Raw genomic sequence first — 25,139 nt, forward strand, 5'->3', positions numbered from 1 at the left:
TGTATATTTCTTATAAGAGAACTGTACAAAATAAAAGCAGTTTCTAAACGGAATTCATTGGAGTAAGACCTATTATTTGGGGCTACTCTTAACACCCCAGTATATAATTGGAACGGCCTGGATCGGCTGCCTATAACTAATTGATAGCAATTGACAATACTTTGATGTTTTTAAAGTTAGAGAATTAAAAAAATAAATACATAGTAACAAAGAAATGCGGAAAATATCTATTTTTTTGAAAAGCTCATAAGCGAAATGAGGAAAAACTTACAGTCTAAGGACTTATTCGTTTTATGTCATTCATTTTTTTTACGGACTCATCATTTCCGCCGACATTACACCATTATTGTGTACCCTCTCCCCCCTTCACTTGGATCACCACCAAAAAAATGTTGCAGGTTTTATAAAATGTACATACTCTACAATTGGATGATAATTTCATCATTTCTCTTTCCCAGGATACTTTCCAAGATAAAAATGCCTGAAAAAAAACAGAAGGTATTGGGGCCAACAAGGTAGAAGCACTAACCATACAGCATATAGACAACCCATTTCATACAACGAAAATGGACGCGAAAATTTCTTGCGACAGGCCCCAGCAGGCCCCAGAGCGGATTTCTTACGCTCTTTTACGCTCATCGTTCGTTCATCTTACGCTCATTCTCGCATTAAATGTTTTCTGTTTCTCAGTCTCTAAACGGAGCGCGATGAAGAAGGTTGGCCTGCGCTTCGGTTGATCTTTGTGTGTATGCGTGTCACACATTCACATACACGGGTGTATGTGTGCGTGCGATTTCGTTTCGAAGCCAGCGCACAAAATTTTGATTTTTCTTACTTTTCAGGCTTGCTACCCTAACCAAATTCGGGTATTCGTTATTTGATGAAATGACGAAAGAAATTATATTATTTTTTATATTATATTTTTTATTATTTCAGCATACATTTTTAATTTATTTAGGAATAAGATTGAGTGTTAGTAGTAAATGATTACTGTATATATATTTTTACGAATCATTAAAAATGAATATGAGAAAATGAGAAATGAGAAAATTTCAGAGTATATTTCAGTCGGAGTTACTCAAAACGCCTATATCCTTTAAGTTTTTCTTGTTCTGCAAGAGGTATCAGAAAACCAATGTAAATATGTATGTATATATATACAAATATATGTATATCTGTAAAAAATTCGAGCGGCGACTTTTTTAAAGTTCCAAAATATATAAGGAAATTATTAAATTGACGACAATAATTTAATTAAATCTCACAATAACCCAAATTAATAACAAGTGCCTGAAAAATTGTAAACAAAAAAGGTAAACAATTCCATCAGCTGTTTTCGTGTCTTCACCCTCCCCTAAAAATCATTCCATCGTTAGAGTAGGCATGCACAAGCCTCTTGCAGAACAACAAAAACTTAAAAGCAATCGGCGTTTTAAGTGACTCCGACTGAAATATACTCTGAAATTTTCTCATTTCTCATTTTCTCATATTCATTTTTAATGATTCGTAAAAATATATATACAGTAATCATTTACTACTAACACTCAATCTTATTCCTAAATAAATTAAAAATGTATGCTGAAATAATAAAAAATATAATATAAAAAATAATATAATTTCTTTCGTCATTTCATCAAATAACGAATACCCGAATTTGGTTAGGGTAGCAAGCCTGAAAAGTAAGAAAAATCAAAATTTTGTGCGCTGGCTTCGAAACGAAATCGCACGCACACATACACCCGTGTATGTGAATGTGTGACACGCATACACACAAAGATCAACCGAAGCGCAGGCCAACCTTCTTCATCGCGCTCCGTTTAGAGACTGAGAAACAGAAAACATTTAATGCGAGAATGAGCGTAAGATGAACGAACGATGAGCGTAAAAGAGCGTAAGAAATCCGCTCTGGGGCCTGCTGGGGCCTGTCGCAAGAAATTTTCGCGTCCATTTTCGTTGTATGAAATGGGTTGTCTATATGCTGTATGGTTAGTGGTAGAAGCCTACTAAAACTTCCAAATCTCATAGGGATCCATATATCTTAACGATCGGAAATGAATCAACTTTGGCCCAAAGTTAGCTTTCCTGTATTTTTTTGTTTTATTGTGTCTATACGAAAAGATACGTTTTATACGTTATGCCAGTATTGAAACTGAAAAGGCCAATCAGTTTATTCTTTTAATTAATTAAATTTTAGTAATAAAGTGACTTGGTTTCTACGTCTCCTATTTTTAAGGCTCTTTGGCCCTTCTTTTCCCATATCTTTGCGACAACTATATTTATGGTTCTTACTTTTAAGCTATTCTAACCAATCTTCTTTAATTTCTTTTAGACCACTATTAAATTCCATAGATTCCTGGTCAGCATCGATTGTCAAGCCGAACTATCCCCTTCTTATTGTTTATGAATACTGGATAGTATCAATAATTATAATATAAAATTGGAGGCAATATTAAACATACGTACAAAAATTATACACAGCTTTTCCCTAACGTCCCTGTAAAAATTCATGAACCCTCGGATGCACCACCCCCAGCGCATAAAATCCTAGGCAAGGACATGCCATCCCCGAGACGCACACTAGCGCCACCTTTAGAGCGAACAATAGCACTTCTTTAGCTCTTAATCAGGTTGCAGTCCTGACTGAAAGCTGTCAAAAGCTCAAAGGATATAATAAAATGACACATAAGTTTAAACTTACAGAGTGCAGAGTTACCGGCTCCTGTTCCTCCTCCACCTCCAGATGCTGCTCCTCCGCCACCTCCTGTGGAGCTGCTATTGCTCTTGCTGCCACTGATCCTGCCCTGCTGCTGGTCTGCACTCGAGGACGAGGACGAGGGCACGGCGGAGTGCGAGGATGTGGTGGCGCAGTCCAGCGAGGATTTATCTGCAAGACGAAGGAGCAAACAAAAGGATATTTTAATTGCCAGGCAGCGCAAATTTGCACACTCAGCATGGCACGCTTCGCCTTTTGCCACGGAAAGGACCCGAGAAAAAAAGTGAAAACAAACTGGGACCCAGGCACATAAATCTCGGCATAGATAATTGTCATCACAACTAGCTGACTGGTTTATTTATTGCCCGAATTATGGTTTTCATGGCTCTCTCCATGTCTTTGCACCCCACTCCCCGAGGCCGTCACGCAACGTCGCTCGGCAGACGCCCTCTCACCCCTGCCGCCGTCCCATCGCCTGACAGATCCTGTGAACCGCAAAGGCCATAATCGCGAGGGTTGTCACTTCGCAGACCAGCGATGGAGATGTTTAATTGCCGTAAATCTTTGTTTGATGTAAACAACAATAAGCCAGCGATCCGGGGAAAAATTTGCAACGAGAGGAATTTGCTACGCTTTCAATTGAAATGTCAGGCCGGATATGATACGAGTCGGTACGAGTACGAAAATAATGGCCCCGAGTATGAATATTATGGGAACCGACCTCTCTATCATATGTGTCAGTTTTTATAATCAATACCGAATCGTCCTTCCGTCATGAGAAATTTTTGTACCAAAACAATACATGAACCTCTTTAGTAAAAAATAAGCTCAGTTTTAAGGGAAAAATGGATTTCTCTTATAAAATTATATATTTTATTATTTTTAACATAAAAAGTATATCCTTATGGATGCAATCCTCCATAGAAAATGTTTAAATTATTACGCCAATTATTATTATTATTATCCTGGTAGATGATATTATTGTATCTCATTTGAAAGACCTACCGATCAGTCACTCACGTTTCCTTGTTTATATATATTTATGTAGCTATCATGATATGTTTTTATTATTTTCCTTAGAAAGGAAGGAAGAAAGTTTAGGAAGTTTCTGTATAACCTTTACTTTAAATGTTTTAATCTTAAAATGCCATATTTCTAATTCCTTCTAGAAAAAGAGGGATATTTCCTCTAACAAAAATTCAACGTTGGTGTAAAATATTTCTTACCAAATAAAAACTCAAAAAGAAGGATTGTAACCGTTTATGAAATAAATGTATGTCTCTATGAAAATGATATGTGGTTATAAAGATTCACTAATTCATTGTGAAATTTATCTAACTTTGTGCTGTATTCTACAGATACTATGTACATTTCTCTAACTTGACTTGGCTTGTGAAAGTGTAATTATTTTTTATGCGCTTCTGTGAGCCAAACGTCTTTTGAGCAAAAAATAATGAGTTACGCATGACAAAATCTTTTCATGGCAAAGAAAAGCGGCAAAAACTCAGCTACAGCTTGACAGCAGTCACAGAAGAAAGAGACGGACGGATGAAAGACGGGAAAGAGAAAGAGACGGGCGAGTGGGGGCGCAGGATGAAAAGGATTCGTTTCATATTTGGTTGAGCGCGTCCAAATGAGATGAGAAAAGACGAGCTGGGCGGCCATTTTGTGTCTAACGATTCCGCAAGGAGACCTCAGGGACTCGACTCTTGGGATTCTGTTTTATGGCTGGGAAAAGGCTCTTAAATCAGCGATTAAAGCAGAATAAGTTTTTGCCAACTTGGGGAATTTTATTATTAAATTTCATCCAAGTTTTTCAATGAACCAGACGGCCTTTGGACGAAACACACCAGTCAGGCCATGTCAGACCTTGTCTAATTGAAACCGAAACAGAAGCAGGACATAAATTTGCCAAAAAAAAGGATAGTTGGAAGAAGGAAGTTTTCTTATAGAAATAAATGGACATGGACAACTTGACTGGCGTGGAGGCGGCATAACAAACTCTAGCCAGGCACGCGATGAAATTGTTCGGTTTTTGATGTTTCTATCAAAAGCTGGCAAGGACCGAAGGACCGAAAACAGTCAACAGCAACCGGCTACGGCCACATTATAAGCCACATCCGCTAGCCCGGCTTAAATTGATAAATATGTAACCACAAAAAAAGCAGAAAAATAACCCAGCAATAGAAACAGACCCCAAGAGACCTCGCCGTTTATATGGATAATTCAATTTAAATTTTTTGCACAATTTTTTCCCGTTTTTATTGTTGTTAGCCCAACAAGCAGAATTATGTACATGGCTGGTCGCGGTTTTTGGCCGTTGTTTTGGCCATTAAATGTTACGGGTTCGGACATATTTGGTGGTTCGCCCTACTCGGCGCACCAAAAAGCAGTAGCTGGTGGATGGCAGATGGGGGTGGCCGTTGGCCAACATATGCTGTTTGGATGTGTTTAAATAAATACGAGAAATTTGCCACTTTTGTGGCACAACATTTTCGGGTTCCTTTTTTCCCGCTTTTGAATTCGTTTTGCCTTGGCCGGAAGCGCAGGATTTGTTTTTCCGCCATTTCGTTGACATTTTTGTGCTGGACAATTGCGAGAAGGTCAGTGGGTTGATGCACTATAAAATATTTATTTATTTTATTCTTGAAGTGAAACATTAAAGAAACATATGGTCCTCTTTATAGAAATATTTTCTAGAAATCTAGAAATCTTTTCTAGAATAACAACCAATTTTGAAGCAGTAAGTCATTTTTATAGGAAGGATCTTTTAAAGTCACTCTACATAATAGAAACCATATCTTCATGAAATATTTCTTTAAAAACTTGGTTTTAACCAAGCTAACACTTCTTTCAGTTCCAAAAATCCAGCAATAGAAACGGAAAACTATCATATTTTTATTGCCTATCTAGGAATATAACCTGCTTTGTAAATTTCATGGCTTACCTGTCCTGACTTTGTGCTCCACGTGCGACGAACTAGAGGCCGTTAGCGATGGCAGAGCCGGAGCCGCACTAACCGCATCCAAAGCTCCGGACGAAACTTGTCCGGCGCTGGACGTGATGACACCGTGCTGGGTGCCGGCAGGTGAGCACCCGGCGGGTGGTTGCAACGTGTCCAACCGGTGCCGCTGTAAGCTGCTACCGCTCCCACTGCCCACGCCGCTGCTGCTGCCCAGGACTCCGGCAGTACTGCTACTAACCGCATTATAGTTAAGGACCCCAGCCACGCCTACGCCTACACCGACACCGACACCGACGCCCACACCGACATTGGGATTGTGTGGGAGGCCGAGACAGTTACCGGTTCCATTGCCAGACTGAACGGGCAGAGTGTCCAAGCTATCCGTTAAACGCTGGCTGGAGTAAATGTCACTGGAAGCATATGTAAGATATACGATGTTATTTATAACGGTTATAATATTTATTTAAATATTTTCAATACATTTTTAATCATTTTCATGATCATGATTAATTTTCTCGTTAAAACTAAGTTCTCTTAAGGTGTGATCTACTCCTATTTTTACATCTAAAAATTTTCTGATCAATTTTTTTGGTCTTTATTCAATAACTAAGCTCTTGGTAGTAAAAATAATTTAATTGAATATATGAACGTCTTTCAAATCTCACCTAAACGCACTACCGGCACCGAAAAAACTGCTGCGATCCTGCAACGCTGCCTTGGCCTTCTCTACGCTCTGCTTTAGCTGCTCAAATGTGGACTGGTGGAAGCGGTAGGAGGTCCAGTCCGGCGAACACTGGCCGAGGGTCAGGCAGTCCTCCGTCTTCACCTGGGCGAGGGAGGGCGGAGAGACTCGCTTCAGGTCCAGCGCCGTCTGATACGAACAGGAATTCTCGTACATGGCGCACGCCTGGGGAGCCTCGATGGCTGGCTGTTGGCTAAACAAGGGATTCCACTTGACTCTGTAGAGGAGAAGGAAGACAAATTTTAAAACTTTTTTAAAACTAGCTTTCAAACCAAAATGTTAAAACTGATCTTAAAAAATAGGGCAATTTAGTGTAATAAATACAGACCATGTCAGACATGCATAGACCAAATATTATTTGAGGCGTTCTCTAAGAAATAATTTAAGGTACAACCTTCTAGGTACCATCACTCACCTCATGGCAAATTAAAAAACTAGATATTCATAAATCATAACGCCTCGTCCCACAATTAAAGACTGAAATTTCAGAGTGGCTCTCGGGCCATACAATCGCTCTAATTGCCAGAGCCCCGACACGTTAAACGAGCGCCTCTAACCTCCACCCAATCCGTAATCCATGCCATTTTTCCAGCATAATTAATAGTGGCTGCTTGTGGGGCTGCGGAGCTCCCTTAGATATAAACACGACGTGCATAATTATCTGGCTTGTTATTTATTGTGTGTACAGTCCCGCGTTCGGGCGCTCAGGACTGGGCCAACGTTGCGTATGAGCGCTGAGCCGTGCGTGGGTGGCGGCCATTTGAGCGTGGATTTCTAATGTCCAGAGCTGGAAGGGCGAACCATTGTTTCCCGGCAGTTTGGCCTTTTCGGGCGGCTTGCAGTTGCCAGTTGGCAGTTAGCACACAGGGCATGCAAATTTTTGCACTCTGCCCTCGTCGGAAGTTACCGGATTTTGATTTATGCCAACGAAATTTATGCCACACAACGTGCGACTTGTCCTGTCTCCCTTTGGCTTAAAGTCTCCCCGACCGAACCCGAGATACAAACTGAAACCGAAACCGAATCAGGACAACTTTAATATTTGAGGGGGGAATAGATTTCGTTATCGGAGCGGTCGCATCTTGAGAGCATCATCAACTTGCGCCTTGTCAGACATTATAAACGGCCTGCACACGCCTCATTTATTATTTATTATTTGTACTTGGGCCCAGGGACTCGTTTTTGCATGTAAGCAAATTTTACCAACAAACATTAGCAGGCAGACATTTTCTTTATTTTCTATTTTTTTCTACTTTTGTAGCCGTAAAGTTATCACAATCGCTGAGCGAACGCGCGCACACCGGAAATACGAGCGGGATGCCAGGATGTCGGTCTGCAGATGGGCTGAATGCTCGTCCTGCTCTCAAGCGCGTGCTGATTTCTGTCGAGCCCTGTGAGTGCCGAGTTTTGGGTCTTCGACAGTTGCCAGTTAGCAGCTGTTAATGGTGTAATGGCGTAATCCCCTTGTTGGACAAGAGATCTTTTAATTAAAAGGCCACACGTTTGGCTGCTCTTTAATGGTTTGTAAGATTTTAATGTGATTTGGGCTTGAATTTTTTATATTTGAATGCTTTTGCTCTCCGCTGTTCGATTGAACTAGTGAGCTGTTTAATTGCCGGACTAGCGCTGGCGGCTGCTGTTTGCTGGCTTATGAATATTTCCGTTTGAGTCTGCTAATTTGATTAGCAGAAAACATAAGCTTTTCCTTAAATTGGAAGGGGTGGGACCCTTGCTTTTAATAAGATTTTTTGGGGTTGGATAATTGCAATCAGCCAGACAGCAATGAAGGCTTATTTTGAAATTAAAAAGCCTAAAACAAACTTCAAACGCCTAAATATAAACTACTTTGTTATATTCAGCCCCATGAGTTTAAACCATAGGAATTTTAAGGGTTCAAGACTTTCTGAAGACAATTCAGATAAATTCCGGTTTCTAATGTAGGATTTAATTATATAATGAATAGCGTAAAGGAAGTCCTCACGCCGAATATAATTTCAAAAGAATCTTTTACAAGCGTTTATCTTTTTATTGAACATTTTTGGTATAAGATGTGTATTGCAGGGACCGTAAATAAAGATTGTTATGATTTTTTCTTTTAAAATCACAAAATATTAAATATTCTCTGAAAAAAAATAAATGTCAAAACAACCATTATTATCTGAGCAACAAAATATAACATCATGTGTTGAGGGTCATTGAGAGGTTTTAATGCCAGTAAAATAAAAAGACGAATTTATGTATCACCAGATATACCAGCTTATGGTGCATGCAGGAACTCAAGTAACGTACAGAGAGGGCGGCCCGACCTAGACATTGCCCAGCTAAAACTCTCTAAAGAAAGGACCGTTGAGTCGAGCGGCCGAGAGAGAGTCGGCTTGCGATCAACTGAGCTATTTGTACATACCTAAGCCTAATAAATAAACATTACACTAAACATTATTTAAACATTAACATTAAACCGCTGTGCTGCTCCCTGACCCGACATCATGAATAATCATTTTTTTATTTATATTTTTTGTTGCTAAAAAATATTACTTAATTCATTAAAGCGGGCTATTTATTAACTTTTTTCGATTTTTTGATAGCATATCTGCTCAAACACACATATACAGGTACCATTTAGTACCACGATTTATTAACTGTCAACCCTCCGTACCAATTAAAATTGGGAAATAGAATATGAAGCTTCTGTAAATCATAAGACCATATTTTTCTATGGAAGAATTTCAAGTTCTTATTGATATAAGAAAAGCATATCGTTCGAAAACATTTTATTGCATTTTTTATAGGTATTTAGGCAATATTTTCGTCTATTAATAATAATGATTATTTTTGATTTTTATTTTTGTTGCTCAGAGAATAATTATTATTTTGGGATTTTTATAATGAAACTCATAAAGCTTACAGGGCCTAGTATATTGTAAATATCGAATATAGTCAGCCGATCCTTTTTAAAAACCCATGTAATTTTGTTATATTTCCGATCGTTCAGTTATATGGAATGTATAGGAAATTGTCGGACTATCCTTTGAACAGATAAATTGACTAGAAATAGAATCTAGAAAAAGTTGAACAGAAGGATCTGAAGGAATCCGGAAACCTTCTATCTTCAAACACACACTAAGCATTTCCGACCGTTGAGTTATATAGCAGTTATAGGATATATTCCACGCTTCCTTCCGTACCAACCTATGTATGTATGTACACACTGCGTGTGAAGGAAAAAGTGTGATTCTAGTTTATGTAGAAGGAAAAAGACAGAAGGACACGTAGGCAGACACGCATATCTCAATTTGGGAAGTGATCCTAATCAAGAGTATTTAAAAGTTCGGAGTTCTTGGGAGAAATTTATTTGGTTATAGTTATTGCTTTTATATTATACTGATGCAATTGATTGCAATTATTGCATTAATGTTAAAAAAAGAGAGTATTTTTCTAAAAATACTAAAATAGAAAGTTCCGTCGCTGAAACAACCAACCAAAACTTACCTCAGGATTGTGCTTGTTCTTGTAAGTGAGCTTATCCGAAAATTCTACTCCTCTTCGAACTACCGCTGGAGAACTTGGAATAGAAAACACTTCACTATTGCCTTCGCCGGGTGCAGTTAATCACTCAACTCAAGTGCGTACAAATTGCACACCGGAAATGAAATTATTGTCAAAATGGCGACGGATATGCGACAAGTGAACGCGACAGCGACGCGCCACGCAAATAACGGTTTCGCAAGCCTTCGTTCAGTTCTCGAACGGATATGCAAGGAAATTTGTCAGTGCAAGGACGAGTCCAACTGGACACCGACGGCAGCCAAGGTGGGCTCCTTGGGCATTTCCTCAGGTGCACAATAACGGGACGAAGAGGCAGCGCTGAAGGACTGCAGGAGTGCAGGGTGGGAGGCCAACGAAAGCGGAACGAAAATGAAATCAAAAAGCGAAATTTCTATAATTTCCGCACAAAAATTTCCGGGACACACTGGTAGGACACATGTGAATTGTTACTATTGTATGGGTGTATTGGTATGTTTGTTGTCCGCCTCGTTTTTCTGCCACGCCCACAGCCAGCAACAAGCTAGGCGTGCACGTATGTGTCCAAGTTTTCCACTGGGCCTCCTCTTTGGCCTCTGCTCCTTGTTTACTTCACTCTTTTTGCTGCGTTTGTTTTCCTTTTTGTCCTGGCCAAGAAAGGTTGGCTCTTCCTGGTCTAAGGGATATGGGATACGGGATATTGGCGACGTGTGACCGACGAATCTAGACCGCAAAGTACCGATATTATGTCGTCCGCGACGTGTTGCACTTGGTAGCGCGCACTCCAAGTTAATGTGGCGGCCAGATCATCCCGTCCAGGCACCAGTTCAGCGCGCTCAAAGATGGCGACACACTCCTCCCACAATCAGTGGATGTGGCTGGCTGGGGGGATAGCTGCCAGGATGTCACCCCGTCGTCCGTTCCTGCGGTGGCCACTGCGCAAGCGCGCTCTCCGCAACCCCAGCCCCGTTCCCCACTCAAGGGCCCTTTTATCTGCCGCTGTCATCGGCTGCTGCTGCTGCTACTGCCACCTCTTCTATATAGTCAGCTTCTGCTGCTACCGCTGCTGCTGCCAGCTTGGCTCCGCCCCCAAAATATTCTACTGCAGATGCTATTTCTGATGCTTCGGCTGGTCCTTTGGCGCTGCGGCGCTTCTCCACGTTCTTGGGCAGCAGGCGGGCATCATTAGTGCTGCCGAAGAGAGAAGACCCCATTTTGGGCGGAAGTGCGTATGAGCAATATTTTAACAATGGCGTTTAAAACAGTTAAAGAGCGTGCGTTGGTGTGCGTATCTCAGTGTGTGTGTGAGGCCATTAGGACCCTAGTTTTGCGGGCGCTTTAAGGCCCGCAGATAAGCTAGCATAATAACATTTTAATTTCGAGCATAAGTGGCCACAAAAGGCCCCCCCGATTTCGAGATGTGCCTGCCAAAAAGGATATAATTAACATGCCAGCTGCTCGCACACATGTATTGCGCTTGTATTAAATGACTTTCAGATAAGCGGAGGGCCTGGCGACGTGATTAAAGGTCCTGGATGGGGCAGGATAATTTGCGATAAGCCGAAGGTGATTAATTCGCCAGCAACATGAAGGGAAATACCTTCAATTTCAAGACTCAACTAATGAGCTCAAATTAAAGATATCAAATATTTCCCAAAAAAACTTTAAAAATATTTCCATCTAAATTATAAATACCACCTACCAATGAGTTTTTCAAAAAAGTATTGTTAAAATATGGTTTCAAATTTTTACAAACAATGAATTTTGGAATTCTAAGTTTTAAAAATTTGTTTAAGAGATAACTGCATGTAAAAGCTTTCAAAAGCTTACTGGGCTTTCAATCCTTAGCTAGGAAACACACCCCCAAAGAGCATCATCAATTACCAGGACAACAACCAAAACAAAATTTTAAATATACAAAATATTTTAATCTTTTAATTGAACAAAACACACAAATGTACACTTATCACAAAAAGTTTTGTTGTCTATAACTCGCATGACATAAGTAGTGTCTCATATACGATGAAAGTCAGCTTATTCGCAATTGTTCTGTGTAGCCAGTGGTAAAACTAATTACAAAAACGTAAAACATTTTTCAGCCGGTAGAATGAATGTCTTGGAAATGTGGATGGTATAGAAGGGAAGGTCTGGAGTCATTGAAAAGTAACTTGGCAGTCTTAAATACGGCTCTTCGAGTTTGACTTGACTTCAAACAGTTTGCGCACAAAGAAAACCTTAAAGAAAAGCCAATTTAGAAATTAGGAAATGTTTGAGAGTGAACGGTTGTACATACCTGAACCGAACACGTGATCAATATGACCACGATTTGGCTAATCGAAAAGGTCTGGATGTAAGCGTTGTTGTCCAAGAGCAACGCATAGTCGCGGGACTCGCGATGTCGGCTGTGCGCCTGGTAGCCCATCATATCGTTGATGTTGCGCTCCACAGTACCAATAGTGGCCTAAAAAATTAGAGCAAATGTTTTGAAGTCTTTGCTTTTGGGTGTGCCGCTAAACCAGTTTGGCTTACAGTGAAATTTTGCATGTTCAGTTGCAGCTGCTCAATCTCCTTGGCGTACTTATCCCAGGCGTCATATTTAACCACCGTGATGTAGATATTGACCAGCTTTCCGGCGAAACGGGAGAACTGGTTGTCGATGCACACGGAGTAGTAGCCGCCAGGAGATACCTGGTCCGTGTAGTCTGCAGTAGCTTGCCACTGGTAGGGCTTCACCACCTCACCGGCAGGGTTGCGGACCGCGAAGCCTGCCATTCCATCACCGCCTCGCACCACCTGGAAAATTAAAAGTATTGGATCAATAAACTTGGAAAATTTCTGTTAATCCTAACCGGTTCAACTTACACTAAAAGACACGTAGAAGGTAGCACCTGCTTGCACATACTGATGGTAGCAGTCCTCTTTGCCGGCATCAATGTGAACCTGAAAAGGTGAATGTTTTAATTATATTTCAGCGTTTTATTCCCACACATCTAAAGTTGCACAAGCTTTTAGTCAATCGAAGGAATGGTTCCCATGGAGAATATGTGAGGTTCTTTTACAGCTGCAGTGTTTGAAATTCGAACTGCCTTCAATGCAATTGCATAAAAAAAGAATTGAAGGCAGACTGAACCTCTTATGACCAAACATATTTATAGTAAACGGGGTCAGAAACGTTTTCTTTTGTTTCCCACAACCATTTAACCATTGTGGTTACTCCTCTACAGGTTGAAACCACTCAAAACATCCAATAACTAGGATGTGAGAGACGGAAGAAATTGAGAATGGAACCCACCTTGTAGTCCATAGCGACCGCGGGCAGATTTTCATACCATGGCTGTTGAGCTTCATGCGCCGTGGCTACGTCGATTAGCAGACAACAACAAATCAGTGCGATCGGGAATAGTAGATTTATCTGCTCTCTCTGCCACGTCAATTGCATTTTGGGATTTTAGTCGTCGGAGTTATTGAGGAAGGGATGGGGTGTCTTCAAGGGCGTCAAGCAGCGTTTTCAAATGCCTTTTCTGTCAGCTGTGAGCGATTAAAGCCGGTTAGATTTCTATTTGCGAAATGAATAAATATTTACCAGCCAAATAAACCGAATTAAAATAAACAATCAACCTGTTGCGCTGCCAACCCGGCTCGAAAACTGCTGTAGCCAGCTGCGCGGTATTTTCCGGTATTTTGAGCTCGCGCATTTTTCAGCACTGCTGTCGGGCACTGTGCAACACTCTTGCTATCAACTAAGACCCCTTCTAATAAAAGATACTACGGCACTGGAGCCGCAATTTAGAGTAATAAAATGTAAACAAATACCAGACTTAATTTATTCAATCTGTTTTGCTGATAAAACCTCCACTTACTTTTAAGAGTGTTCCCGTGCTAATCTTTTCTCTTATCGAAGCACTCTCCTTCTCGGCCGCCTTGTGATAACACAATTTACATATGCTTGTGTTATTGTTTGCGGCTTTTTGCGATAATTGAACGTGTGGGCTACCAACACAGATGCGACATCAAGTGCTGATTAACCTCTACGCCGAGGAGTAGGTCAGATAAAAACGGCAGTGCAACTGCCTTTCGATTCATTCCACAGCTGCACCAACATCAAACATGGTCAACGTCAAGGAGGATGTTTTCGCCACCGGAGCGGTGAACCCATTTACCAAGGCCACGGAAGACATCAAGCGATTCACCCTGACTAATGGCTACGGAATGTCTGTCCAGTTAATAACCCGCGGAGCTACTATAACCAGCATTAAGACAATGGACTCGAGCGGAAAAGTAGATGACGTGACTCTGGGATTTGATGATCTGGCCGGGTATCAGAGCGATAAGAATCCCTATTTCGGAGCCACTATTGGACGGGTGTGCAATCGCATTGCCAACGGAAGATTTCAGCTGGATGCAAAGTGGATAGAGGTGTCCAAGAACAGGAACAACAAGTTCCAGCTTCATGGCGGCTTTGTGGGATTCGACAAGGCCCACTGGGAGGTTGTGGATGTGCGACGCGATGGCGTCACCCTATCGCACACCAACCCAGACGGCCATGAGGGCTATCCCGGCAAGGTAACAGCCACCGCCAGCTTCACCCTGAGCGAGGATAACTGCCTTCATGTCCTGATGACTGCAGAAACCGACAAAGTCACGCCCGTGAATCTCACCAATCACTCCTACTTCAACCTGGCAGGGCACAAAACTGGAGCCAGTGGTCTTTACGAGCACGCCATAGAAATAAACGCATACGGTATCACTGAAACCGATCAGGATTCCATACCCACTGGAAAGATAACACCAGTGGATGGCACTTCCTACGATCTCCGTGTTGCGGGAAACCTGGGAGAACGTCTCAAGGCTCTGCAGCCCGCTCGAGGGTACGATGACAACTTCTGCGTGACTTTTAGTCCTCCGCAACCACTGGCCATGGTGGCCAGGGCTTCCCATCCACCCAGTGGCCGTTGGCTGGAGGTGGTCAGCAATCAGCCTGGAGTACAGTTCTATACCTCCAACTTCATGCCGGACGTGGAGAATGGAGAAGCGCCAATTTCTGGTAAGGATGGAGCCTCCTACGGAAAACACGGAGCCTTCTGCCTGGAGACTCAGAAGTTTCCGGATTCGGTGAACCACAGCAACTTCCCCACAACCATCCTGCGGCCGGGCGAGCGCTACAGCCACGAAGTCATCTACAAGTTTGGCGTCTTCAACTGAATTCTAGACTCCCTAGCTTACCCATATATACGAGAGTTTCATGTATCCGACTAGAGATAATAACCAATAAACCAAAAGCACGCAGATTATGCAAAACGTTCGATTAGGACAAACCACACGTCGTGTCCATAAAAGTTGGGTAATCTATATGGCGAGCACATCGAAAGTGGGTTGTATAAAAGCGGTTGGAGAGTGCCAGCCCTAAATCAGTTGAAATGATCCTTCAGTTTTTTTTGTTTGTTCCGATTACACTGGGCTTCGCCCAAGATTTGGGATCCCTCCGCATTATGAATGGCACCTATGCCGTTGAAGAGCAGTTTCCCTACGAGGCTGGGCTTCTCTGTTACTTCGCTGGCTTCCCCAACAACCCCAGTCTGTGCGGAGGAGCCATTCTTAGCAACCGCTGGATTCTGACAGCCGCCCATTGCCTTCAGGATCCCGATGCTAATCTGTAAGTAGTGTCGGAATATTAAATATATAAAAACATACAATAAACTTTATTTTTCTGGCAGCACGCAGGTTCGAGTCCAAGTGGGCAGCCTCGAAGCTCCCGGTGGCGACGACATCTTGGTTAATGGAAGCGACATCATCGTGCACAAGAATTTCAACCGGAAAACAGTCTTTAATGATCTAGGCCTCATCAGGCTGCCCAAGAACCTCACATTCAGCAGCAAGGTGCAGCCGGTTAAGCTGCCCAGTTCATACAGGACCTATACCGGCCGTTCTGTTTTTATTTCCGGCTGGGGCCTGACCGACAATCAAACGGCAAGCGAATCGCTTCAATACCTCCGTACGGACGTTGTCTCCAACAAGCAGTGCCAATCACAGTGGAACAAGGCGCTCAAGGGAAAAAAGAAAAAGGTCGTGTCGTGGACGTTTGTTTGTGTTGATACCCAGCAGGGGATGCCATGTCAAGGGGACTCGGGCAGCCCAATGGTCCTGGCCGATGGCTCCAAGACGCTGGTGGGGATCGTGTCGCATGGCCTCGACCCGGAGTGCAAGCGGAAGGTGCCTGACATATCCATGCGGGTTTCAGCCTTTCTCAGGTGGATAAATTCTAACACTGGAGGTCTCAAATAAAATACCATACGATGCCTGTGAATCTCAAACGAAACAATTAAAGTGGACAGTTCTTTTCAAACGTGTGCTTTATTCTTATTACTTCGTACAAACTCCCATACATTTCCGTTCTCGATTCCGCTTTCATATTTTGTGGCTTTGCTAAATTTTCTTATCATGTTTTATGTATTATTTATCCGTTGTTATGTTATTTGTGACTTTGACGGTGTTGCATGTCGTTAAACAATTAGTTTATGATAATGCATAGATGTTCTGTTTGTGGGCTTTGTTTACGTGTGAGTGTGTGGTTAATGTTGCTGATTATTTGCAATGTTTCTTGCGATTTTCGTTTAAATATATTTACTTTATTGGTTGTCGCTATCTCGTAAATGCAGTTCTCAGAATGTACAAAACCTAATTCGAAATAATGCAGTGGGTGAGAGTGATAAACCTTGGTTCCTTCAACGATTCATTGGGTTTTTGTCCTATATGTACAAAAATTGTAAACGAAATTGTGGAGAAGCTATACAATTGTAAGTTAACAAAGCGAATAAGTTATTAAGAACTCGGCTGAATAAATAAGTTTCGTAGTTTCTTTTCAATACGGCTGCTGAAGACTTTAGAAAAACTTGTTCGTAACTAGCGTAAAATTTGTTCGATATCTTTTGATAAATATATAAAAATGCACATATTATCCGTAGTAAATAATATTTGTAAAGTAATTGTTAAGTTGTTCTGCTGTCTCTTGTTAGATTTCGCCTGATTCTCATTGCGGCTCTGGCTGGTAAAAAATGATCAAGTAATTTACTATGCGTTCAACTAGTTTATTTTCGTATTGAAATATATATGCTTTATTTTTTATATATAATTTTGTAACTTTCAATATTGCCTTTATAATTTGCCTATAAATCCATAGAGTTCGTGTGTCTTGTAACTATGTATATATTATCATACTTGTTATTATTACGGTGATCTGTTCCAATTCACAGTTTGAACCGAAAACCGGAAAGAAATTTTGCGGCTTTTTGGAAAAATGATTCAATTTCGTATAAAATATTGGTTGGGATTTTTATTTTATTTTAACATACGCAAAATATATTTTGTATATTTTCCATGTTTTCACTTAACTAGAGCTTTATGTATAAGTTATTATTTTTATTACTTTTTCTAAACGTTGCTTTCTCTTTTTGTATTTTTAATTTTTTTGTTTTTTTCTTATTTTTTTCATTGTTGAAACAGTAACTTTCAGTCATGTTGTAATCATAATACATACATATATGCAATATTACATACGTACAATAATATTCTGGTTTCGAAATTTAAATTTGTTATGAGCGCCGCGTACAATGCCTAAAAACGCATTTTTCCCTTTCTTATATAGTGTGTCGTGTTCGTAATTCACATTCAATTAGGTTTCTCTCAATATCGGTTGTATAAAAGCTAAAATGTTTTCGCTGCGTATGACAAAGTTACAATATGTTTTACCGATCAGGCGATCCTAGACCCGATGCAAAAAATTTGATTACAACTTTGCTTGTTTAATATTCTTAAATCTTTTGTTTTTCATCTCCTTTTGGCAGTTATCGTTTGTTAGGTTCCTTTTGACATGTCTGTGGTTTTCTGTTGTTGTTTTTGTTGTTGCTTTTGTTGCTGCTGCGATATCGGTTGAATATCATTAATCTCACGTATCTATATCATAAATTACGTTATCATTAATTATGTATATGCTAAGCAACTAACATTGGACCATTTCCATTGCGCGACGCACTATATAAGAAAACTAGCTACTTGATTAAATTTTATACTCGTATTTATATATTTATATCCGTATTATTATGCAATTACGTTACGTTATTAAAATGAATTACGCCAGCAGCTGGGAGACTGCTAAGGAAAGGAAACCCATGGACAACCGACAACCGATCCCGATACCGATACCGATCTCGACCTCAGGCCCAGTTCCAGCCAAGCGGGAAACTACTGTACAGCGAAGGCGTCCACCACCCGGAGAACTGCCGCTCGAACCAGCACGCACTGAAGACCTGGAGCAGTTGCTCTCGCAGGCAAACCACCACGGCCAGGAGCAACACAACGACCACAAAAGGTCATCAGTCGCACTCCGGTCCCTCCGAAAAGTGGCCGCGCACATCCAGGGCCGAGGCCAGCTGAAAGACGATGTGGGAGAGCGACGGGTGCTCCAGGAGCTCGTTCGCCGGTAGCTGAGGCTCGCATCGGGGTCGCATGTGCCGGCCCCGGAATCCGCGGTGCAGCCGCAGGACCACATCACAGAAAACGAAGCGCAGGATCAGGGTGCGAAGGAAGTCGTCGCCGAAGAACTGCACGTAGGAGGAGTCTGCAAATTCCAAGAAACCATTAATACTGAGGGCCTGTGGTGAGATGCTACTGAAGCCTCACCTATAAATCCTATGCCCTGCTCGATTTCATCGATGCGACAGCGTGTCACCAGGCGGGAGGCCTCCGTGATGAACCGATCCACATAGGTCTGGCAGCGTTCCCAGTGGTGGATGGGCACGTCTCCGACGTTGCAGATGTAGCAGAGGGCGGTGAGCGGGGAGTGCAGGAACAATGTAAACAGCGAGCCATGATGCTGGACATCAGCTACAATGGAAACTAAAGGTAAAATTCTCCATTTGAGAAAGCGAAAAGTGGATCCTACCTTGGAATGCGGGTGGCACATCCTGTGGCGACATAAGAATCACCAGGGGCTGGCCAAAATAGCGCGGTATGTGCTGAAAGACAAACGAGTTGTCCGAGTCGATGATTATGAACATGGGCCGGCGTGTGAAGGGATACAGATCACCGGGATACAGGCAGTGGTTTTCCTTGTAGGACTTCCCCCGACACGACAGCCCGCCGCCGTCCACGCTGTCCCGCTTCACACTGGTGGCCAGGCCACCCAGCTCGTAACCATCTGAAAAGTTATCATTACTGATTGTTCACAATAAGGATCAATAGACAAAGATGTACTCACAATCCTCAGGATGTTTGGTGGTGGAGAAGCAGCCATCGGCCGACATGTAAAGCAGCAGGGCTCCGCCCAGCGGTAGTTCCTTAAAGCCGCTGGCCAGGAAGACCAGCAGCTGGCTAATCGAGGGCTTATACAACAGATACTTGTGGGGATTGTCTCGGAAGTGGCGACCGTTTTCCATGTAACCCTTGGAGCCCGGTACCCCATACGGCGGTATCCGGCTGGCCGCCGGACTGGCATCGTGGCCGTGGAGACCGTGCGACATGCTCAGCGGATTGGTTGCCGACTCCGTCGGCTCGCGCTCCAGCGTCTGCAGCATCCGGAACATGTCCATGGTCAGTTCAGAGAACTTGGCCTGCTCGCAGGCGGAGCCCACGATCAGGATCTCCTGCAGGCTGAGGGTCATGTGCGGCGACCGCTCGCAGGGCGGCGTCGTCAGCGGCGACAACCTAGAACCGGAACCACTGAACACATCAGTCGGAGTAGTCACACTCGTCCTCCGGCGGTTGGCGGGGCCCGTGCTTTCACAGAAGAATTGAGAATGTGGCGCACAGATGAGGTGACAAGGGTACGGGTGTGTGTACGGGAGGTGGGGTTCAAATGATAATGAAATGATAACTTTGTGGTGTTTTTGTGTGTGATTTGGTAGAATAACTTAATTGATAAATTCTAGAATGGCTCTTGAATCCTCAACAGTTACTCTTTCCAGTAGATGTGATTGGGTTGGTGAGGATTGGGGACAAAGATCATGGAAAAAGTGCGTGACAAAATGAGAACAGTGAGTGTTTTCTGGTGTTTCAAGTCTTCTGTGATAAGCACAACAAATGAACAAAATCGAAGCAACGAAACTGAAGCAAAACTTGTATACCTACGCAAACAGAACAGGGCGCTACCCACGGAAAATATATATATATTTGGACACATAATATTCAGTTTAGGGCCATACACCTGCCCACCCCACAAGCTGTCCAAACTCCTTCTCGCCGACGAAAGCACGGGCAGAAAACGCGGCTACGGGCTAAGGCTGTGCCAACGACTCACCTGTGCGACAGGATGATGGGATTGGAGTCGGCGTGCAGAACGGCCACCGCCGCCTCCGCCTTGATGAAGCCCTTGATCTCCTCCAGCACCAGCGACCACTCCAGGTGATCCTCCGGCTCGTATCTGCAATGGCATATGATGTACTGAAGGACGGAGAGCTGAATATTCATAGTTACGTGTTGGTGTACTCCTGAATCTGTTTCTCCAGCTCTGTGACCAGCTCCCGCACCAGCTTCATCTTCTTGAGCAGCAGGCAGACGACTATGAAGCGGGCATAGTAGCGCAGCTTTTTCACCATCAGGTCGGGCCGGTCCTCCTTGGCCGCTCGCGAGTAGTAGGCCCGACCCCTAATCGCCGCATAGAACTGATACGCTTCGTTCAGGTAGTTGGTTTCACTGGTTCTTAAGCTGTTGTTTAATAAAAGTCAAGATTATCTTAAAGTTACTTGTTAGTTGCTTGTTTTATACTCACTAATAGTGGTAATAGAGCTGACCAATTTTGCTTGCTATTTCACCGATCTGCCAGCGCTTCAGGCCGTACTTTGAGTCGAGGACCATGCGATGTTGCTGCTGAAACTTCCACAACTTGGTGTAGACATCGAAGGTGCGACCGAAGTAGGCTTGCCACTGCCGATGGCCATATTGCGGCAGATCCCTAATGAAAATATATAACAAAATTAGCACAGAGCTCAGATATGAGATGTTCAAGAAACCCACCTGAGCCCGTTGAAGAGCTGCTTGGACTTCTCCAGCAAATGGCAAAACTCCAAAACTAGCTTTCGATCCTGTTCTTCCGTGGATTCCATTTTCACCATGCCGTTCTTCTCAACCTCCACCGCAATGTGTTATGTCTGCGAATCGGTTCTGCTGCAATGGAAAGAGGTACTACGTCAACAGAGAGGGACTTTGCAGGCGAACTTTTCAAAAACTGGTTGACACACCCTTGGCATATTAAATAAACAGAGTAGAGTGATTTGCCCATAAATTACGCCGCAAATAAAACGTATGAATCAGGCAGTTTTCCGATCTTTATCTAGCCATCCATCCATCTGCGGGGTATGTATTTTAAGTGTCTATCGGTGCACGTATCTGGTCTAAACGAGGGGGAGGAGCCGGCTGCCCACTTGAGATTCATTCAGCAGCTCGTTGAGCCATTGTTGATGCGGATAATGTGGATAATGCCGATGACGATGTCAATGGGCCGGCTGCTGATGCCGGGGCTCTGCTTACAATAAACTGAAATGCCTATGCGGCTTTTTTGCCTACCACGAATGCATATTAAATTTTTAATTTTTATGCTCCCGAAATCCAGCGCATAGCCTGCATTTTTGATCCAGCTGCCGTTTGGTTTGGTTTTGGAACTCGTTTTCTAAGCCGGAATATAGACAACAATGGTAGCGATTGTTAGCCATAACTGCTGGTGTCCCTGTGCCGATTCCGTGTCCGATTTCAGTACGAGGTCGAACTGGTATTCAATTAAAATTTCAATTTGGTAAAAACAATTACGGAGTCTTTTAAGTGCCCACGGACAGATGGATGAGAGATGAAATGGGATGAGACAATCGTTACTCTGGCTATGCATCAAAAGCTCAATTAATAACGCCCGACCAGGCGACCAGTCCAAATTGTTTGCCCAGAAAAAGGAAAAATGTGGCACGCTCACAGGGCCGAGATACCGAGTCGAATGGAGGGAAAACCAGGAAAATTTTGAGCGGAAAAGAGGGTAAATGCACAAAAGGGTCGGCAGTGCAAATGGCGCCACAGCGGCCACATTGATTTGGCTTTGGCCAGAACTAGGTCGCCCCACAGAGAACAAAAAGTTTCAATATGAGCTCATCAGCCAGCTCCCATCTCCCATCAGCCAGCCTCCAGCAGCCAGTTGCCAGAAGTGGAGATAGGGATGCCGAAATGGATGGGTAAATAAAGTTCCCTTTCCTTTTTTTGAAGCTGCGTCAAATATGCGTCACCTCAACAAGTCAGTTGGGGCACATGCTGCGGGAAGGATACATTTATGACGCACCAATCCAATTAGGCCTCCATTAGGAGCTTGAAACCAACTTCCTGCTAATATTAAGCATACGCACCATTGGCCAGTTTCAGGAACTGTGGAAGAATTGATAAACACGAAACAAATAAAAGGAGTTTCCAACTTTTTCTCCTTAGAGTCTTTTATCTAAGAGATTGGATTCTATTTTCAGTTAATTCTATGAGCCACATTAGCAATACATGGATATGAGTCATCTGAAGCAGTCAGGGGCCTTGCCAATTACTAGGAGGATACATTTATGGCGGCCTAATTAAATTAAGCTTCCATTTAGTGCGTTAAAATTACATAACATGGAAATTACGCATACGCAGCGTTGGCAAACAAGTGGAGAGTGGAGTAGCGAGACAGGACAAAACAGAAACGAAAACAAAACAGTGCGGAACAGAGCTGACTAACCAACTTGCCCCTCCACCCACTCACTCACCCGCCCACTGAATGACAGACTGGCTGCTGCTGCTGCTGTCTCCCATACCACTCCTGCTGACTTCATCATCATCCTCGGCAGAAGTTAACCAACATCATCAGCATGTCAACATGTAGAAGCCGGAAATGAAAAAACACAAATACTAAGCAGAGTCGTTGCCACTGCGATGTTGCTCATTAACACCCTCCCAGACGCCCCTCCCCGCCAGCACAGACACACATTCGCATTCACAGTCGGTGCAGGACATTATCAGGATGTGGGGACGGTGACAAATATTTCAAATTTAGTTTGAAACTTTTAAAGAAACTACGATCTTACTCCATGATGTTTGTCAAGTTTTTAGCTTGAGTTTAATACGCATTAAGATTAAGTTTAACAGATGGAGACTTACAGATGGAGTAGCTCTTGACATTTTTGTCGCCTGTGCCGACGTCAGTTAGTTGTTAACGTGGCAAGTTTTCCCTTTTTGCGCTCAGTGGCGAGAGCGAGTACAACTGTTGGGAGAATCCCAATCCCAGCCAAACAAAGCGTGCAAAAAAAGCGAGAAGTGGAGTGTGCAACGCACTTTGGCGTGGGAGTGACGCCTTTGGGGGAGGCAGCCCACTCCCCCCCGACTGCCAGTGCGTGCGACTGCATGTGTGTGGGTGGTTCCTGTTTCAATGCCCGCCAAGCACTCCTGCTTGCAAAACTGCAGCGAAAAGGACAATGAATGACGTATGACATGTGGGCTTTAATACTTCTAAACAGTTGGGCATAAATCAAGGATAATTATAGGGCCCCGTCACTCACACGAGATTTAAAATTATTTAATTTCTTTCCGTGCAACAACACTTTCTCCTCCCCCCGTTTCTTTCCTACAAAGCTGCACACTTTTCCGGTTCTTTTCTGCCTTCTCCTGGGGGGAGTGTGTGAGCCACCAGTCTGGATGGGGAGGGAATCCTAGTTGGTGGGGTGTGTAATCCTTCAAAGTCATTGTAGGCTACACATTTAATGGCATTTTGACGCTGCCAGCGCTGATAACGATGTTGTCGTTCATGCAACGTCCTCATCCGCAGCGAACCTGCCCCTTCCCCACCCTTTCTACCGGCGCAGTCATTAGGACTTATGAATTCGGGTTAACAATTGAGCAGATCAGAGGGCGCGGGGCAGGTCCGCAAAACTTTGGCACAGTTCAGCCTTCATAATTAATGGCAGCGAAGTTGCAACACAAAAAGGCATCGGTGGCACACTCGTCCGCATAAAAACCAACTACTTGAGTGGGCCAACTTTGCCCCAATGATATGGACGGCCGGAGAGGCAGTCGGCTCGAAAGTTACAGTTCTCATATCTCGGAGCAGACATCACAAGCCGAACAAAAAACTTTGTCAGGACCAACAAGCCGGATGCGAGTGACCAGAGCAGAACTTTTCTCCTCTGGCCCGGGGACACTTTCTGTGAACTGCTCAGTCGAAGAGTCGACTAGTCGGCCTCGGGGGCCATTTACATTTCACATTTAATTGGCCATTTCTATTTATCGAAATAGATCTCGCCCCAAAGCAGGCAAAAGTTTCGACGGCGCACTTTAAGATACTTTTTACTTTATCAACCAAATAGATACAAGATTTTTGAGATATCACAACGGTATTAAAAATTAATATATTTTTAAAATAATTCAGAGAATCTCGTTCACTTACCTTATCATTGTTGTATCTGCTGCCGCCGCCACCAACAACAACAACAGAAGCAGATAAGGAAACAGCGCCCTCGGTCGCAGTCGCAGCCTCTGCTAGCTGTTGTTTTCCTTTGTCGGGCTATCCTTTGTCGCTGCTGCCGCTGCCTCTGCCACTGCCTCAGTGAACGTCGACGCCGCCGTCTTAGCTTTATTCCTGGCGCCCTGCACTTGACATATGTTTGCCGGATATGCCTAGGCCCTTTATCCTTAGCCTTTCTTCCGCAACACGAATCGACACTTTCAACTCTTCACTATTTCACTTTTCACTCACCGATTTGGCTTTCTTTTTTTTTTGCCGGTTTGCAAGTTGGCCACTCGTATATTTGGCTGCAAATCACACACCGTCGTGGATTCTTAACCGATTTTCGGGGCCTTGATTCAAACGAATCCGGATTTCGAGCATTGAGTGCTGGGGAAAAAAGCGGGGATAGCGATTTAGAGTGGAGAACGCTGCGACCGTCGCGTTTGGCTGCACAGTATTGAATTTTTTCGCATTTACATTTTTAACGAGGAGGGTTGGGGGTTGGTATTGATTTTTTTGCCACTATGACAGATGGATAGTACCGGCGATGGCCGCCAGGGAGCGTCGATGACAGTTGCAAAATCGCAGGGGATGAACAGCTGACCGGCGAGGGTGGAAAAATTAACAACTCTACCGCTAGATGGCGCCCAATTACGTTGGATCAGCTGGATAACTTTTACGCATGCTGCACTGAAGAAAATAT

At 43.2% G+C, this 25,139-nt stretch overlaps 5 protein-coding genes across 8 annotated transcripts in view; 2 read left to right on the forward strand and 3 right to left on the reverse strand.

Annotated features, from left to right (window-relative positions):
- The window catches only part of Ets65A (DNA-binding protein D-ETS-3), a 34,859-nt gene extending 24,119 nt beyond the window's left edge, over positions 1-10,740 (reverse strand). Inside the window, 4 exon segments of the mRNA XM_017247123.3 lie at positions 2,699-2,884; positions 5,661-6,088; positions 6,344-6,637; positions 9,910-10,740. Of these exon segments, the coding sequence (XP_017102612.3) occupies positions 2,699-2,884; positions 5,661-6,088; positions 6,344-6,576 (847 nt within the window). The 5' untranslated portion in view covers positions 6,577-6,637; positions 9,910-10,740.
- Positions 10,741-11,848: 1,108 nt separating this feature from the next.
- On the reverse strand, positions 11,849-13,617 carry loj (logjam). Of its 2 annotated transcripts, none has more exons than XM_070279620.1 (6): positions 13,530-13,617; positions 13,235-13,470; positions 12,805-12,882; positions 12,472-12,735; positions 12,236-12,403; positions 11,849-12,176 (listed from the first exon to the last, which is right to left on the reverse strand). In XM_070279620.1, exons 2-6 carry the CDS (start codon positions 13,379-13,381, stop codon positions 12,120-12,122), a joined length of 714 nt encoding a protein of 237 aa, XP_070135721.1. In that variant the 5' UTR covers positions 13,382-13,470; positions 13,530-13,617; the 3' UTR covers positions 11,849-12,119. The 2 variants fall into 2 exon arrangements, with proteins under 2 accessions (XP_070135721.1, XP_017102579.2); XM_017247090.3 differs by having other exon boundaries at positions 13,526-13,617.
- Positions 13,618-13,696: 79 nt separating this feature from the next.
- On the forward strand, positions 13,697-15,228 carry LOC108129139 (galactose mutarotase). Its single transcript, XM_043211003.2, has one exon. It carries the CDS (start codon positions 14,050-14,052, stop codon positions 15,142-15,144), a length of 1,095 nt encoding a protein of 364 aa, XP_043066938.1. The 5' UTR covers positions 13,697-14,049; the 3' UTR covers positions 15,145-15,228.
- Positions 15,229-15,359: 131 nt separating this feature from the next.
- Positions 15,360-16,285, forward strand: LOC108129140 (chymotrypsin-2). The gene is made up of 2 exons (XM_017247089.3): positions 15,360-15,595; positions 15,657-16,285. Exons 1-2 carry the CDS (start codon positions 15,360-15,362, stop codon positions 16,222-16,224), a joined length of 804 nt encoding a protein of 267 aa, XP_017102578.2. The 3' UTR covers positions 16,225-16,285.
- Positions 16,286-16,298: 13 nt separating this feature from the next.
- LOC108129138 (protein SCAI) lies at positions 16,299-24,973 on the reverse strand. 3 transcript variants are annotated; one of them, XM_017247086.3, is made up of 9 exons: positions 24,377-24,973; positions 20,950-21,099; positions 20,705-20,887; positions 20,422-20,640; positions 20,234-20,356; positions 19,196-19,656; positions 18,881-19,135; positions 18,619-18,822; positions 16,299-18,556 (listed from the first exon to the last, which is right to left on the reverse strand). In XM_017247086.3, the coding sequence occupies exons 2-9, from the start codon at positions 21,045-21,047 to the stop codon at positions 18,312-18,314; spliced, it is 1,788 nt and encodes a 595-aa protein (XP_017102575.1). In that variant the 5' UTR covers positions 21,048-21,099; positions 24,377-24,973; the 3' UTR covers positions 16,299-18,311. The 3 variants fall into 3 exon arrangements, with proteins under 3 accessions (XP_017102575.1, XP_017102576.1, XP_017102573.1); XM_017247087.3 differs by having other exon boundaries at positions 16,300-18,556; positions 19,196-19,641; positions 20,410-20,640; positions 24,377-24,972; XM_017247084.3 differs by having other exon boundaries at positions 16,301-18,556; positions 20,410-20,640; positions 24,377-24,970.
- Positions 24,974-25,139: the final 166 nt, after the last annotated feature.

Source organism: Drosophila bipectinata, chromosome 3L (assembly GCF_030179905.1).
Source record: "Drosophila bipectinata strain 14024-0381.07 chromosome 3L, DbipHiC1v2, whole genome shotgun sequence".
Taxonomy (NCBI): domain Eukaryota; kingdom Metazoa; phylum Arthropoda; class Insecta; order Diptera; family Drosophilidae; genus Drosophila; species Drosophila bipectinata.

Coding starts and splice junctions, on each gene's coding strand:
- loj (XM_070279620.1), bottom strand. CDS start 13,381: ATGCAATTGACGTGGCAGAGAGAGCAGATAAATCTACTATTCCCGATC. Junction 12,883..13,234: donor CGGTCGCTATGGACTACAAG/GTGGGTTCCATT, acceptor TCACCTTTTCAG/GTTCACATTGATGCCGGCAA. Junction 12,736..12,804: donor CCTTCTACGTGTCTTTTAGT/GTAAGTTGAACC, acceptor TTAATTTTCCAG/GTGGTGCGAGGCGGTGATGG.
- LOC108129139 (XM_043211003.2), top strand. CDS start 14,050: ATGGTCAACGTCAAGGAGGATGTTTTCGCCACCGGAGCGGTGAACCCA.
- LOC108129140 (XM_017247089.3), top strand. CDS start 15,360: ATGATCCTTCAGTTTTTTTTGTTTGTTCCGATTACACTGGGCTTCGCC. Junction 15,596..15,656: donor CAGGATCCCGATGCTAATCT/GTAAGTAGTGTC, acceptor TTTTTCTGGCAG/CACGCAGGTTCGAGTCCAAG.
- LOC108129138 (XM_017247084.3), bottom strand. CDS start 21,047: ATGGTGAAAATGGAATCCACGGAAGAACAGGATCGAAAGCTAGTTTTG. Junction 20,888..20,949: donor CAGCTCTTCAACGGGCTCAG/GTGGGTTTCTTG, acceptor TATTTTCATTAG/GGATCTGCCGCAATATGGCC. Junction 20,641..20,704: donor CAGCTCTATTACCACTATTA/GTGAGTATAAAA, acceptor ATTAAACAACAG/CTTAAGAACCAGTGAAACCA.